This window comes from Trachurus trachurus (assembly GCF_905171665.1).
Source record: "Trachurus trachurus genome assembly, chromosome: 7".
NCBI lineage: Eukaryota > Metazoa > Chordata > Actinopteri > Carangiformes > Carangidae > Trachurus > Trachurus trachurus.
The window spans coordinates 20,873,339-20,890,457 of record NC_139901.1 but is presented as its reverse complement, the minus strand read 5'-3'; the positions used below and the strand labels follow the sequence as shown (position 1 = coordinate 20,890,457).

Here is a 17,119-nt window from a genome sequence, read left to right as displayed (position 1 = left end):
GAGGTGAGGTCCAGGTCATCATCACCATCACACAGGTGAGCTTTCACATTCTTATGTCTCCACTCTCTGTTGCCTGAGGATAATACTGCATCGACCCAGACCCAGAGTACACTTTGGACTTAACAAGGTACAGCTCACTTCTTCTTCATTGTGTTCATTCATTCAGTCTCTGACTGTATGTTGTCGTCATATGATCATCTGCTAGCGTCTGATAAGTTGGAGAAGTATGCGTGACAGCATCTTTCACTTCTCTCTTCATGTTGTAATTTTGTTTTACAGCTTTAATTCTGGTGTTTCATGACAATATTTTCTCTCTCACAGATTGTCCTTCAAGTATGTTGGCAGAAATGGAGACGGTGAGTCTGATACAATTTTTTATTTTAAACTAGTCTTTTTTAGTCATTTTGTTAGGGGTTCTGGGAGTCATTTTGTTATTTTATCATGTCAACCCATGACTTGTAAAAGAGTGTTTTGTTTATCAAACCAGATGTACCCTGCTCTAAAAATATATTTTAACTCTAACTGATGTTACTAGGGAAAAAGGTTATTTTTAAGAATAGCAGCTAAACCACACAACGCTGGCATGTGAATGGTACACAAACACTTGCATAAATTTGCTAGTCAAACTAAAACAAACATGGTCACGGTGTTACTGCTGGCTTATTTCCAAGACACAAACAGTACAATGCAAAGCTAGTGCTCAGGTTAAAGTTCATATAGTCCACAGCAGCATGTAAATGTCACTGATGTGTGCAGTTTGACAAAACTATGCTTTATGAAATAATAACAATCATCTCTGTACGTGAGCCATCCGTGCTTCACCTATCAGATGGAAAATAGAAGCTCAATAGACGAGTTGAAGCCCATTTAAAATCTTCACATCTCCCGGCAACATCATTCACTGTGCATGTGTGATGCACCACAGCACCGCTGTTGCACCACAACAAAACAACAATGGGTTATCCTGAGAGAAAACAGTGAGGTCTGATAAAAACAACACCTCAGGCCATGACTGACACCAGATAAATGCCACCATTCATAGAAAATGTTCCATGCCCGACAGCATCACTAACAACAGACATGCCAAGGTTAAAACCTGTTAACGATTGGTGACAGCTGTTGTCCTGCTCTGCCTCTGTCAGATGGCCTATGTGACTGAGATCAGGCTGAGTGCGGGTCGGGGGGGCTGGACTGGAGTGGCCCAATCCTCCTGCCCCGAAGTGGACCTGGAGGTCATCGAGGAGTACCTGCAGGAGCATTCACTAGAGGTCCAGCCTGCACACACACCCACATCCCCTCTGAGCACCGTGGGCCAACAAACGCACACACACCAGGCCACCAGGATCATAGGTAGGCGTGACGATGCTGACAGTGTTTGGGCATTTGTATATTTCTACAGCTCTTCCCTGACCGTGTGTTTGACCCGTTTCTCTGCAGAGAATAGCTGGTCAGGTCAGCATGCGTATGAGTGGCACTGTGGCTCTCACACTCCCAGCAAGGAGTATGAAGAGCAGGCCCCACCTCTAGCCTGGCCTAGTTCCCATGACAACCAATGGGTGAGTTCAAGAACCTCAGTCTGTTCATAAAGTAGAGTTTAATTACTTCTTTCATCGCTGGGCACTACAACGCTTCACTGTGATGCTGAATTTAAACTAACACAAGAAATTTGATTAGCTTTAAACATGACTTTTGAAGATGGTTACACTTGTGAATGATTAACATTTTATGTGTTTTATACGTCTTTTCTTCAGGGACACATTGCATATTCCTATGAGGCACCTGCGTACATTGACTCAGACTCCCAGTCCAGTAGCTCTCAGTACCAGGAATACCAAGATTCCCCATCACCTTCATCAGACAGAGGAGGCAGAGAGGATGGAGAGTCGCTCCCTCTGGCCCCACTGTCAGGTACGAACACACACACACACATGTATAAAACAAAACTCCTAAGTGTCCAGTACTTGATCAACACACAGCCAGAGAGTAAAAATATACACAATCTCACACGTACGCAGTTGAATGAATCATCGTCACCTCGTATTTGTGTTTACATCCTCTTCCTCCTCAGCAGGAAAGAGGAAGGAGCGTTTGTTCCAGTTCCTGTTCGAGATGCTCCAGACGCCATCCATGCGAAGTTGCATCTGGTGGGTCCAGTCCTCCTCTGGCACCTTTCAGTTCTCCTCCCAAAACAAGGAGCGGCTTGCACAACTGTGGGGCAGACGAAAGGGAAATCGCAAGCCCATGACGTATCAGAAGATGGCACGGGCGCTGAGGAACTACTCCCGCACGGGCGAGATTCAGAAGGTGAAGAGGAAGCTCACGTATAGGTTCGACGAGAAGACGCTGAGAGGCCTACAAGGAGACTCTAATACACTGTAAGAGGTGTGATGGAAGAGTACATAAGCAGAGAAATTCAATGGGCTAATGGCCATTCAGAGAAAATTGCTGTGGATGTTGCTTGAATGTCCTTTTGTACTGACGCTGATTTTGACACATGGGAACAAATGAATACTGAGTATTTGAGAAGCCAGATGATGACACACTGAACTCTCTGTAGTAGCAGAACATAATGGAGTTTGTGAACTGAAAATTATACTGACACGAAGACACAGACTCCAGGCATACAGTACAGTAGGTGATGTGTGATAAGTCAGCTGGTATTAAAAAGTATGTAAATCTAAAAGGTTGTTACATAATCTACTTCATAAGTAGAATTTGAATCATTGTTAAAAAAAAGTTATGTTTTTCTATTTTTCTGTTTTGAGGATATCTAAGATCATTTTTACAGACTTTAAAATTAGGTGGTGAAACATACTTGTGTTCAAATCTTTTTTTTAGATTAAATAAATCAGAAAGTCTCGTCCGAATATCTCTGTCTGTCTGTGTATCTGTTTATCTATCTGTCCATCTACCTATAAGAACAAAGGCATACTCTGTAGTGCATATCTGCCAAGCAAATACAGATGTGCTCATAAACTGAAGCAAACATGCATGCATGCACGCACACACACACACACACACAGCCAAAAGTGTATGCAAAGCAAGTATGCACTGAAAAACTGCCGCTCAACACAGCCCTGTTAATCAGTAACATCTAAAAAGTCCCCTCACACACAGAGTAACAAAACACAAACATATACACTGGACACACACACACACACACACACACACACACACACACACACACACACGGTAGCTGGAAAGTATTACTTTCTTGTTTAAAAAGCTAAATTAACTTCATTTTCATAGTCAAATAATGAGGTCGTACACATATATGTTTAAAACCAAATGACACAGGGACATATTACATTGTATTCGACACACATACAGTACACCATCAGTCCTGACTGTCGGGCACATACACAGTGTTTATAGTTCTGGTACTTGCCAATGTTGAAGTTTAACTTTTAACAAAAACTTAATCTGACTTGTTTTCCGTTTTATGAACATACCTTTTCCTCACCGTGACTCTCAACAGCTGTTGTAATTAACATGTGACATTATACAATGTGATGCTGTTGCACCTACTGTATAAAGTAATTAAAATTAACTGAGACATTCACTTAACATGAAAAACAAATCAAACTCATAATAAATCATCCAGATCTGCCCCAAAATCTAATGGCTTCTACCTTCAGTATATTTTGTGTAATCCTGCCAACAAATAAAAAGACACTATATAACCAGAGGTGGAGATTAAAGCAGAAGTAAGTGATATATTTGTGTTAATATAAGTCTTAAATAGTTATATCTTCCGACAGCAATCACTTACATAGAGTGTTTGGACCGAAACACGGGTCTGTCAGTCCCTCTGCTCTGCTCTGAGTCGAGTAGAAAACATTTATCGTATCCTACAGTTTTTATCCAATGAGGAGAGAGAACGGCATGCAGGGCTGTGTGTGCAGCCAAGGGACGCCATGAATGTGGTGACGTAGGGACGAGGACTGTTATGGTGCGTTCAATGAAACTCGTTTTTTTCCGACCTGTGAAGTCGTACAGTTCGATCTGGTACATAGACTGTACAAAAAGACGTACTGGTACGATTTCACGGGTCGGACGTTACGAGTGGCCGTTATAGTGACTTTCACCGGTAAAACAGGTCGGAAAAACATGAGTGGGTTGCCTGGAACGCTACAAAGTCGTAAGTTGTGACTTGAAGCTGTAATTTATGATTTCAAAAGCCGGCCTGGAACGCAGCATTAACGAAAACGACCGGATCACTCACTTCTGCTTTAAGATTTGGATGGAGCTATTTTTTGCATTTTTGCTTCAGTACTTTTACATTGTAGTCACGTTACTATAGCTTTGTGACTTCTACCATTACCTAAGTGAGTCTTTCACCTCTTGTTTGAAAAATGTGACATGGCTAGATCAGAGGTCCTCTCCTCTGAAGCTACTGAGCCACATTTATCACTGTGAGAAAGAGATTTTCACTCAGTGATGATTTACAGATGGTGTCTCTATGGAGTGCCTGTGCATGCAGGCGTGAGCGCGTGCGTGTTCGCATATAAAAAAGCATCTGCTTGGGACTTGTTTTGGTCATTTGAAGCCAAGAGTTGAAAGAAGCAATAGACTATGTGAAGAACGAACTCGGGATTATGTTGGATTTTTCTCTGCCGTCTCTGTTGCACTTGTCGTGGAAACCTGCTCGATCAAAATTCATACATCCCTGTGTCTTCCCTGCTCTCCATCCTCTGCCATGGCTGAATTGAGCTGGGTGATTTACACAGTACTTGAAGTGCTGATTGCTGTGGCCTGTTGCTTTGGCAATGTGTTGGTTGTGTGTGCAGTGTGCGTTGGTATCCGGGATTCCCTTCGGGAGCCGACCTTCTGCTTCCTGGTTTCCTTGGCAGTGGCCGACTTCCTAGTGGGTGTGGCTGCTGTGCCCCTGGCTGTGGTATTGGATGGCTGGGTGAGTCTGACCCCTTACCTGTGCCTGCTTCTCAGCTGTGTGGTGCTCGTGCTGACACAGGCCTCTGTGCTGTCGCTGCTGGCTATCGCCGTGGACCGATACCTGCGGTTACACACACCGCTCAGGTGAGGTGCTCACTCTGAAACACTGGTTTACAGCCAGAAAAGCTATGTGGGTGGCATGTTTCCTTATTCAATTTGTTTTTTAAAAAAATGTAAAAAAAATTATCTCATCTTTGGCTTCTTTCTGTTTTATCCCTCTTTATCCCTATTCTCAGATACAAAGCCATCGCCACACAGACGAGGACATGGTTGGCTGTGTCTGTGTGCTGGATACTCTCCTGTCTGCTGGGGTTCACACCTCTGTTTGGCTGGCACAACTACACCCCAACATCCGATTCCACCAATACATCTTCCTCTTCCTTCACCTCTCCGCCCTGCACCTTCCTCTCTGTCATTTCCCTCCCCTTTATGGTCTACTTCAACTTCCTGGGGTGTGTCATGGCACCCCTGCTGGTCATGACGCTCCTCTACGTCCGAATCTTCTGGAGCCTACAGGGCCGTCTAAAGGAGAGCTGTCCCCAGGCCCAGGCCTCTCTGCTTAGGGAGAAGAGGCTGGCCTGCTCCCTGGCTCTGGTTCTCATTTTGTTTGCCAGCTGCTGGATTCCTCTGCACCTGATGAACTGTCTGCTGCTGTTTCACGGTCCTCAAGCTGTCACGCCAGGGACACTCTATACAGGCAGGTGACTGTAACTTTACTAGTCCTTGCACAGACTGCAGCTTGTTCAGAGACTTGTTTGCATTTCCCCTACACTGTTCTGCATGTTTTGTTTTTTAATACAGGATGTTATCTCAGTTCACAATACCCACCAGATCTGACTGTGAAAAATCCCATTTTCCAGGTATTCTCCTGTCTCATGCCAATTCAGCCATCAACCCTGTGGTGTATGCCTACCGCATCCCAAAGATCCAGCAGGCCTACAGTCAAATATGGAGGAGATTTCTATTGAGGCTAAACTGTTGCCATGGGGACAAGCGAGTTCGGGGATCAATAACAAGCAACCGAGCCAATCGCACGGAGACATGTGGATCAGGAGGGAAGACCACACCCTAACAAAACACCACGGGATTAATTAAAGTGGAGGATGTTTGAGGTTTGACTTCATGGGACACACATGAAAATTTGACTGTGTCCGACAACCATTTAAGGTTTTATTACAGGAAACCTTGTAGGTTGAGAAGCAGTTATCGCAGGCATGTTGCGATAAAATCTTCCCTTGCAGTGTTTGGTTTGAATGAAACCCTGCAGACTCCAGTCCGCCATGGCATTCGGCCGCCCAATCCGTGATCTGCAAACTTTATTTTAGCTGAAAGCTCCTGTCTCCTGTGTCTCCACTAGAGGGTGCCCGACACTAACAAACTCAACAGCTGCTCATGTACACAAACCATGGCACCATCAGAAGGCAGTACAGTGCATGACAACAGGCGATTTCAAGATCTCATTCACTGATTTTTGGACACCCGATTTGAAGCAAGTACAACTTTATTGAGATGTACATATATTTAAGCAAGTCATGTGACAGGAGAAAGCATTTCAACACTAACGCTTTGCAGCAGATATGTACCTGGTCCTTTTTTTTATGATGTCAAAGAATAAAATGTGATGCTCAGTGTTGAGAGTTGGGTACTGATGAGTGTTCAGTGAGCTCCTCAGGGAAGGCAATAGACTGTATAGTTATCACCTGAGCAGGGTGCTATCCCACCCACCAAACTATACAACCTACTACCTCACCCTGACAGAGCCCAAATCAAGCGCACCACGAGTTCACCTGTTCGGGAGCACGACACCGAGTTCTTTTCTGCTCTAGCAAACAAAATAAACAATGCTTGTCACAATGCATTATTTTCATTTGCCGCAAGCATATGTTTTGTTTGGACAACATGTTTGCCCATCTGGAGATGACAGTCGGCGAGTGGCTGACTCAGCTGTCTCCTTGGGAAAGACAGTAGATTGTATAGTTATCTCAAAAAGAGGTTAGAGAACCCCACAACTATTCAATCTACTACCTCAGCCCCAAGGACAGCATCCATGTTGCTTCAGCAGCATAGATCCTCAAAGGTAAAACTCCTGCAATGGCACAAAGAAGAAGAGACAGAGAAGGTTATCTTAATTAACTAGTCTTTTCTGTATAATACATGCAAGATCAAACTGAAAGTGTGTATTGATGTAAAATTTTTTGACTGTTGTGTTCAAATTCGGTCCCCGTAGAAAGGAGTAAAATCTCGTTTTCGGTTTTATCTCTGTGTCTGATTCTTTGTTTTCGTTTAAATCGCTTCCTGGAAATGATTCAAAATCATGACTTATGGCTAAACCTGCTCGTGCTTCATGACAACAAGTCTTGAATTGCCAAGATTTGAAGAAACGTTTACCACGGAAATTTTGCATATTGGCACATCTTCACCGAGGATGTTTTGTTTTTTGTTTTTTTTGGTTGTTGTTGTTGCGGAGCTGAAGAAATCCATTCCATTAAAATGAATCAAAGACAAATAATTTAACAGCAAGCAGACATCGGAAAGTGAGAGCACTAATGTGTGAAACCCACCAAACAACTTACTGACTTCCTTAGACTCTGGCATGTGATCGAAAGAGAGAGAGAGAAAAAAAAACAGCTCGACTCTGTGCCAGGAATTCGTTTCCGTTTTTGCCAAAAACTGAGCTCATTCCAGTGGGCTATCCCTGTGTAGGCTGGCTGCTGCTTCTCAGACGGAGGTACACACACAGATGCCTGCAAATATGGCTTCCACCAGCTGCCTCTGATTGAATACAAGGCTGGGATTCTGCCCCCCAAAACACAACAAGGAAACACAAAATGGCGTCTCGCTCATCGGCCATTTTAGGTCTGCTTAAAAACACTATAAGGTCTACCTTTCAGGTTTTTGCCCGAGACTGCTGTCTCACGATGAAGAAAGAGCCGCTGTTCTATCGAGCGTGATGAAGAATCAATCTTGTGCCAAGCACTGAGATGAAGCCAACAGACCCAGACGACACACTCTATCACGGGCACTGAGTGAGAGAGCAACTCTAACATTTCTTATCAGACAGCTGCAAAGTTCACAAAGGAAAAGCATCACTGAAAACAGAGTGCAAGTGTCTCTGTGATCTCCATTGCAGCATTCATTTAATCAGGAAATGTGTTGTTTATCCTCCAGCCACTGCTCTCTTATGGGATAAAGGTTGGGATGGGCCAGCAGGTTAACATGGCAGCGGCTGAAGGGTTAATGAGTGCCAGACTAAATGCCAGACCTAGGCCTCAGATAGACAGAGAAAGGGTTAGGAGGTACACTGCTTGCATAAATTAGCATACAGCCACAACCCCTGAGACTTGGTCCAGACCAGCCCATAGTTAACATGCAGTAGACCCTACTAGCCTGATTACAGAAGACCAGACAGACAGAAGGGGGTGGGGGTGCGTTGGCATGATGCCCAACTCTGCCACCATGCCAGTGACAGATCTACGAGCTCTGTTTGGTCGCCAAGAAACATCCCCTGACTGGATCTGTATTTGGAGGACGAGGGCAACAGACTAATAATGATATAACACAGTGCACTGGGGGAAATGGGTCAGAGTAATGAAGATTTAACAGGACATGTGAGCATGGCCTTGAATGAAGAAAAAAAAAGATTTAAACATTAATTGCGGGGAATTCTGTGCTTCTGGGTTAATTGCAAAAAATTGCTGCTGTCCCATACCCCGCACAACTCCCGACTGTTTTGGAAACACTGAAATCAGACTCAGTCATGTGAGCTCCACTGGGCGCTGTTGTCTGTGATCGTGGACTTTGTCTATGGCACATAAAAGCGGCACACATGGCTCTGCTGGGGCAAATCATTTTCTCTGTCAACAGCTCCAAAATAAATGTGCCTCAAGCCTGTGGGGCAGCTGAGAGGATCCTGAAGAAAGGACAAGAAAAGGCAGAAATGTGGCCTATTGAGTTAATCTCATCTGTCTATCAGACACTCTGTCTGTGCATCTGTCACAGCAGAATTATAGCTAAATGGTAGTAAATTCACAGTAGCACTATTCTTTGTAAGCCAAGAAACATGGACCTTGTCCTCTCTTGTCCTCTGATAACACCGCTCCGCTGTGACCAACCAGGATATGTTTTTCTGGAGACAATTTCCTGCTCGAGTATGTTAATCTTTCTCTGGGTGACAGTTACAGTTAGCTTCTTTTGGGTTTGCCATAACCTCCTCTCAGTTGTAGCACTGAGCATTTCATCTTTAATTAGTTAAAAGCACGTTTTGCACTTAATTTGTTGTGTCTGTGCAACATCATCAAATTAATTTTATAATGCTGCCAAAAAATGTAGGGCATTTAAGGAGATTAGAAGGGAAACATAATAATAATTAAGACAAGCTGTTATGATCAAACTATACACTAACTCACTAACGCAATTGTAGAATAAATTATGTGGAAAAAATGTCACCAGTATTTATTGGTAAGTTTTACAAACTTCCAACATCAGCCTAAACCTGGCATACTCTCCAAATACACAAAGAGAATAAATGAATAAAGAGCCATGCGAAAATTAATTAAAAAATATATATATAATTGAAACAATAGGCCTTAGCTTCCTCCCCTCCACTGTGAAAGGATGCAGGATTCGTCAGATTTACTCCTCACCCAATACGCAAACGACGTAAACACACAAATTAATTAGCAAATCCCCAAACACACACAGCACACTCGGATGCCAACAAAACTCGTCAGAATTTGGAGCAGATTTTCGCAGGAAGCAGCGGCAGGGAAATACCTATTGGATTGCCTGGTCCCTTGGTCCGCGAGACGGGATGAATGCTTGGCACAGACACAACGGAGGTACAGGTACACGATTGGTACAGGTTCTTGTGTGTTTCTCCCTCTCTCTTTCTCTCTCTCTCTCTCTGAGCTCTGAGCTCTGTGCCAAGAATGGCCAGTGTCTGTGTGCCAGGCAGAATTTCAATGAGGGAGGAAGGAGGTGGTGATGGTGGGCAAGGAGGAGGAGCGGTGGGGGAGCTGGAGTTGGCAGAGGAAGTATGCCACACAATAAATGGCAGGATGAAGAATTCCCACAGTCAAAAAAGATACAAACGGATGTCTCCTCTTACTCATGTCCAGTCTTACTCCAGAGAAAAACTGTGTCCAGGCAACTGGCAAATGCAAGAAAGAGGGCTTAACAAAGCGCTATGGTTATTTTATGGTACCTGCCTTTTCACCTTCCCTGCTCCCTAAGGAACGCCTGTTTTCCTACATTAAAGGACGAAGGACAGGAGCACAGAGCCTTCTCCGTGCCCACTTGGCATGTTGCCCGCTCTTATGTTCTGTATATCCTCATTAACCAGACGCAAGCACACAGGGCTCATGCTCATATGTACAGTACTGAACTGAAATACGCTGCCATATGCATGTACTTACATACAACTGCTCGGTGGTAGACACAACACACACACACAACAGTTGCCTGAACTGTGAACACAAAAGAAGCTCAGCCTGTCTTATCCTGATTTACTAAATAGTAATTAAATGAAAATACTTCCAGTCCTTTGCCATCGGCTTCTCCCTTTTGTCAGACAGAGGGCTGCACACACACAAATGTTGGACTTGCAGGCGTAAGAGCTAGGTAAACATACAATGTGTCTGATGAAACGATAGTATGACCCAGATAAGGCAGGAGTATAAGGGGAGCCATTGTATTGACTATCGCAGTGTCCAGCAATAATTTCACCCATAGATACCCACACCGAGAAGTGGAGCAAAGTTGAATAATCAGTACAGAAACATCCAATTTTAGATCCGTACTTGGGTATCTCAGGTTAATTTGTTGTAATGCAATTTTCTGTAGATGAACTGGTTTCAGCTCACTCGACAGAATGTGTCATAATATGATTTTTTTTTTAAAGAGAGCAATCATTGGCTATGGCTGGTGTTTTAGTCATGCCCTCCAACTACACAGATGGCCGATGACCTGCATGAAGAAAATATACATCAAAGGTTCCTTTCCTCCTCTTCATCTACACTCTCCATCCCCTCTGCTCTTTTCTACTTGTCTATGCGTTTGCTAATGTGCTGATGAGATGTGTAGTTACCATGGTTTCAGATGTTTCTTATAGCTCTGATGCCTGGCCTGGCATGTTGCTACACGCCCACATATTGTAGCATTCACTAATGTCACACAGAGCGGGCCATACGTGCACATGCGCACGCATACACATGCGGCATACAGCATACGGGTGCAAACACTTGGAGAGGTATGCCCTTTGAAAGAGGGTGTGCGTGCATATTTGTGTGCATGTATACAGAGGGTATGCGTGCAAAGTGGTGTATGTCGGGACGAAACAGCTGCAGCTTCCTGCATGAGAAGAGAAACTTCCTGTTGCCTCGCTGCAAAACGAGGCCGGTCAGCCGAGATATCAACCAATCAGCTATGTTGAGGCTGAATGCAGGAAGTTAGCCTGACTGCCTCTAGGAGAAAAACTCAGAAACATTATGAGGCAACACGATAAGTTCATCTGAGGATAAGAGAGGGGCGGGGACAGAGCTCTCCCACTCCTGCCTCTCTTTCTGTCTCTGTAACCCTTGTTCTCTCTATTTTTCTCCAGCTTCTTCTTTCTCAACATTTTCCTCTCATCACTGTCACATGTCGATTTGCTTAAAAGGAGATTTCTCTGGTTCTTTTTCGTGATATCGTTCGTCGCATGGTGCCAAAGCTGAGTGATTTGAGGTGACAGAGGCTGATGCAGACGAATTGTGAGTAGTTTACCCAAGATTTGTGAGGGGTATGTTGAAAGGGTCTGCCCATATTCACAATTTCTTAAACACGTGGCACGAAGGCGCCATCTTACCACCAACCCTTATTTAGACCAAGATACAGTACTAACAAGAAGCAGTCCTAATAATGCAGACAATGCGCAGACATTTTAAGACTCAATTTCCCCTCGAAAAGTAGGTTCAATGATCGAATAAGTTGTTGGTTCTTTTCTATATTCTGATTGGTTTGATTCGCAAAGCACAACATTGATATTTTGCTTTTGTTTTATGTCATTCTGCCCTCTGACGTGTCTCTGTGATCAAAATAAACATTGTAATATGAATTGCGTTCGTGTTTTCTCTCTGCTGACAAAGATACACATCGATCAGATAAAGTCTACCTTTTACTTACTTTTTTGCGAAGGCAGGTCAGACTAGTGACAGACAATCAACGGCATTACTGATAAAATGCTGACGAACTACTGAGGCACAAAAGCATCAAAATGCAATTTCTGCTTCACGATTTTCTTAACAGCTCTGTCTGTTTGTTTGACCCTAACACAGTTTCATTTCTGCCTCTGTCCTCCTCCAGTGTAAAGTATCATTTACAGTAGCTGATGACGCAGTGTGTCCAGACAAACATTACAGTTGCCACCTTTAAACAAACTGTCCCACCTCTAGATCACAGATAGAACTAATAAAAACACACCTGTTCCTGTGGTGAAGCAACAATCTTCCTTTTTAACGGAGGCAGAAAGTGCAAACAGTGTGTGAAGCGAATGAGAAACAGAGTAAATATTGCCCTCGTATTTCCTATCATAACGGCTGTGGATGATAACAGAAACCCTCCAAGCGCCTCACTTCGTCCTGTGGGTGCAGCTTTTCAATACTGGTCAGCAGCTACACTCATACTGACCTGCACACAACAACAGCTCCCTGGCTCGGTCGACACTCTGAGGTCAGAAAGCGACCAAGAAGGCCTGTCCTTCCTCCTGCCAGTCTACGGAGAGACACCTGTTCAGAAAGCCACAGAAAGACTGTTTACCACCCTGTCAGAGCCTGCTGTCCAGGAGCAGAGAGGGGGAGAGGACGAGGAGGACAGGGAGGGACAGAAAGACACGAGGGAAGGACGGGAAAGGGGATGGTCAGCAGGGAGTCGAGGGGTCCCTCCGAGCTCTAGAAAAGTTTCTCCTGTTATGTCCATCGAGCCAAAATGGCGGCGAGCGGAGTGCGGCGTGGCAACCGACGACGATAGACACGTTTACAGGAGGAAGACCATGATGAGGACAGAGAGGAGGGCGAGAGGGGCTGGAGGAGAAAGATTACAGGGCAGTGAAAAAGACGGGGAAGAGGTGTCGCAGGATAAAAAAGAAAAATACCTGGAGCCTGTATGTGAGCGGCGGGCTGGGCCGGAGGACTGGAGGAGAAGAGGGCCGTGATGGCGGGAAGAAGGGAAAAGAGAGGAGTAGAGCACACCCTCTGAGAGCTACACCCCCTTCCCACAATCCCCTCCTACTGGCGTGAGTGCGTCTGTCCGTACACAGGGTGACAGAGGGACGTCTGCTCACACACGGCTCTATAACACACACGCTCACGCACACAGAAAACACACACACAAGCCACAGTATCAACCCACAGTGTGCACAGGAAAAAAGGAGAACAGCTCCAAAACAGACTTGCGACGGACTCACAGTGCATGCAGTTGCGTTACGATCAAAAACGAGAGAGACACGCGAAACGCACAGTCACAGGACAGTTCAAAACACAAACATACACATAATCAATTCGCCAGCCTTTGTATCGCCCTCTGCTCTGCCCTGTGCTGTGTTTGCCTCGGTCCGCCTGCCCACTTTGGCACTGCTGCCAAGAGGGAAGGAGAGAAAAAGGAGGGGTGGGGTGGGGTGGTGGTGGTGGTGGGGGGGGGTAGAGACACAGAAAGAGGAAGGGAGGGACATGCTGTAGCGAGAGAGGGGGAACAGAAAGAGGAGGAGTCAGAGAAAAAGAGTTAAGAAAGACAGTGAGACAGTGAAAGACAAGAAAAAGAAAGAGAAGAAGCGTAAACTGTCGTGAGCAGTGGCACAAAGCTGTGGGACAGCACTGACGACTTGTAACATCCAAACTGCACCTTTCGCCTTGTACCGAACAGACTATGTTACAACCACAGACAGATGGCGAGGGAGACAAACAGATCCTGACTCTTCTGCCATGTTGTTTCATCTGACTATATTGTCACAACTAAGCGATTGATCCAAAAAAAGCCCACAAACTAGCTTCAGATTCAAACTCAAAACTCTCTTGCAAACTTCTCTCGCCCGAAAGAGGAGTCCTGAGGGACTTACTGTCTTCTTCGACATCTTTATTCTGTCTGCTTTTTCTCCGCGTCTCCCTCCATCCTTCCCTCCACCGGGGATAATATCGGCCCTCCTCGGTGGGAGGGGTTTGAGGGAGTTAAGCTAAATGAATCAATGAGCGAGGAGGGTGGATATCTCAGAGAATGTCACTTCTTTTTTTTTTCATCCTTTGGCATTTTTCCCAGGTCCCCCTTTGATTTCTCACACTAGCAAGAGACTTGAACACCAATGCAGATTCTGGATCAGCGAGCTGTTGCCTCTAGATGACCTCAATCGTTAAGACAGAAAACATAAATCCATCTGTTAGATAGAAATGGCCAACACTCTCTATATCCTGCTCACGGACCAGTCACTGGCATTTGAGCGGGTATCCCAAGCGCAGCCAACCAATCAGAGCGCACCTCTGAGCTGACATCGTTTTCAAAATGTGAAGTGTGACTCTAAAAGACAGGAACACTTTTTACCATCGAAATGCAAACAAATACTGTTTCTCCTTCACGGCTCACAACAATTACATGAAGACCAAAAAACAAACAAACCTTGTTCTGTCCTTGACAAGGTCATTTTTCGCTGTAGATGCCGTTAATACCTGAGTTACCGAGTCCTCAAACCGATCAGCACACACACACACACTCACACAGGCACACACACACATTGGGAGGGTGCTGCCAGTCCTCAAACACCCACCACAGAGACAAAACAGACCACAATAGTCCAGCTTCGCGGCTCAAACTCCGCATGAGCCTTTTCTCGAAGATAGGACAATGAGCACACACACAAACACACACGCATTCATACTGTACACAAGCGCGCGAACACACACACACACACACACACACACACACACACACAGACACACATGTGGTGCGAACAATCCGGTTCTTCCATGGAGGCTCAGATTCAGCCAGCAGGTTGGACAGCCCCTCAACCTGACGTCACGTCTCCTTTGTTGTTTATGAATTTATTTCTCTCCTCAGCTGAACTCTCTGAACCCAAAGTCCCCCACCCTCTCCTCTCCTCCCCTCCCGTCCTGTCCTCCAGCCCTACACTTACCCCCTGCCAACGAAGGCGGGCAAATACAGTATGGCTTTAACAAGGAATAAGAAAAGAAAGAGAGACAGGCAGACACCGAGAGGAGAGACAGGGAGAGGGAGAGAAAAGAGCTCAGATGTCTATCTCACTTTTTCTTTTCCTCCTTTTCTTCTTCGATCGTTCCCTGTGTCTCTTCCTGCTTGGCTTGTAAAAGTTTCAGCTGCATGGCGGGGCCGGCCTCTTTTGGCAGCCGTCCAACTCTTGACTCTGCTGTCCCCTTGCAAGAGAGAGAGAGAGAGAGAGAGAGGGAGGGAGGGAGGGAGGGAGAGAGAGAGAGAGAGGAGGGGAGGACAAATATAGTCACAGCTCGACTGTACTGTACAGTTGTGGAGGCAGATGTACTCTGAATGCACAGCGACCATTTTTATTTCACACTAGCCCACGCAGGAAGAGAGCAGTTTGTTGCACTCCTTCAAGTATTTATAATGAGTTTTCAATGAAGCAACGTGCACAGTGGATAATGTGTAAAAAAAAGAATACAAGCTAATCATTGCTCAGGGCATCATGCAGAGTTTAAAAAAAGGCTGAGCCACAGTTGTGTTAGTTATTCTGCCTTTAACTGAGTGTGACAGCTGAATCTGATAACGCTGCGTTTGACTGCTCACACCCAGTTCACACAGGGACACACTGACTTTGTTATTTCTCCTGGTATCGATAACGTGAACAGCTTGGCTGTTCAAACACGCACATGAGAACATTTAATTGTCACTGATTTACACACAGTTACTGAGAAACAGTATCCTGCTCACCTGCTGCTTTGTAAATTTGTATGATTATGGAGCAATTTATTGAACAAAGTTAAAAAGATCAGGCCTTATGTCATGGTGACTTCTTACTTATACTTTAAGTAACTCAAAACATTAAGTATCTACACTTTTTGAAGCTCAATAATAAAACTGTTCTACCATTTACCATGGTTTCTATTGTCAAATCATGCTGTTGTCTCCCCTGCAATAACATTCAGCTTTGTGAAACACTTAATAAAGATATGAAATGAATAGGCCAACATTAGGTCATTAAGGGTAATGATATGCAAGAATACTGATGTCTATATTCTCCACAAGCATAGCTCATATTTTTTTTGCATATGATTTCATTAAAGCCACAAATCCTGTTAAATTAACGATTTTTACTCCCATTATCATTTATAAATCACCTTGTGGCTAAATGGTAGGCCTACTCGCCTAAGCTACTAGCTTGCTCACTTTTTGGACGTGTAGGCCTATTGGAGAAGCATTTTGTGTTTGCGAGGTTTTCATAAAATGCTAAATGTAAAACAACCACTTAAGCAAAAACAAACCTTTCCAGTCCTTTTATATAAGTGTCTTTTACCTGGGTGGGTACGTCTTGGCACTGGACATAAAGTGAGTCTAAACCATACCGTCTGGTCTGAGGACTACAGTATGCGCATTTCATTGTGCGAACGTCTCTAAATTAATTGGACCTGTGTTAAAGACGGTCGAACCAATAGGTAGGTCCAAACCTTCCCGGCTGGATAGTGGGTGTAGGATGTCGCATTAGCTGTTTCACTGGTGGATGCCGTGTTTATGTTGCTCTAACTGGCTTATGGACAGTACTAGCACAGACTCAGTTTTAATGCCTGCCATGAATTCAACTTTTTTTTTTTTTTTTTTTTTTTTAGGCAAGGACCAGTAATTGATCTATACTGCTAGACCTCCATGTTTGGAACATAAAGAATAACTCTTCCTGATAAGGCCCAATGTATGAAGGGTTTATAAGATAAGATTCAATCTCAATAGATCATTTGTTATTATTTTATAAATAAGTTGTAAGCTTGGACCAAGTTTTTAGTTGTGGTTGCAGTTAGTCTTAGATCATATCTGAATATTTTTTGTATGATTTACCATCAATACATTTACAGTCTAATTCTTAGTATGACATTGAGATGTGTTGGTTTCTCATTTTGTCAATAGCAAATTTAATCAGTCACCCATAAATATAATTGTTACTATATTA

At 44.3% G+C, this 17,119-nt stretch overlaps 2 protein-coding genes across 2 annotated transcripts; both read left to right on the top strand.

Annotated features, from left to right (window-relative positions):
• Window positions 1–1,142: 1,142 nt before the first annotated feature.
• Window positions 1,143–2,641, top strand: LOC310988854 (uncharacterized protein; the record flags this gene model as incomplete). The annotated part of the gene is made up of 4 exons (XM_083975640.1): window positions 1,143–1,350; window positions 1,438–1,556; window positions 1,752–1,908; window positions 2,069–2,641. The coding sequence occupies 4 exons, from the start codon at window positions 1,143–1,145 to the stop codon at window positions 2,377–2,379; spliced, it is 795 nt and encodes a 264-aa protein (XP_083831766.1). The 3' UTR covers window positions 2,380–2,641.
• Window positions 2,642–4,493: 1,852 nt separating this feature from the next.
• Window positions 4,494–6,094, top strand: LOC310988852 (adenosine receptor A1). The gene is made up of 3 exons (XM_083975638.1): window positions 4,494–5,037; window positions 5,190–5,650; window positions 5,814–6,094. The coding sequence occupies exons 1-3, from the start codon at window positions 4,700–4,702 to the stop codon at window positions 6,023–6,025; spliced, it is 1,011 nt and encodes a 336-aa protein (XP_083831764.1). The 5' UTR covers window positions 4,494–4,699; the 3' UTR covers window positions 6,026–6,094.
• The last annotated feature ends 11,025 nt before the right edge of the window (window positions 6,095–17,119 follow it).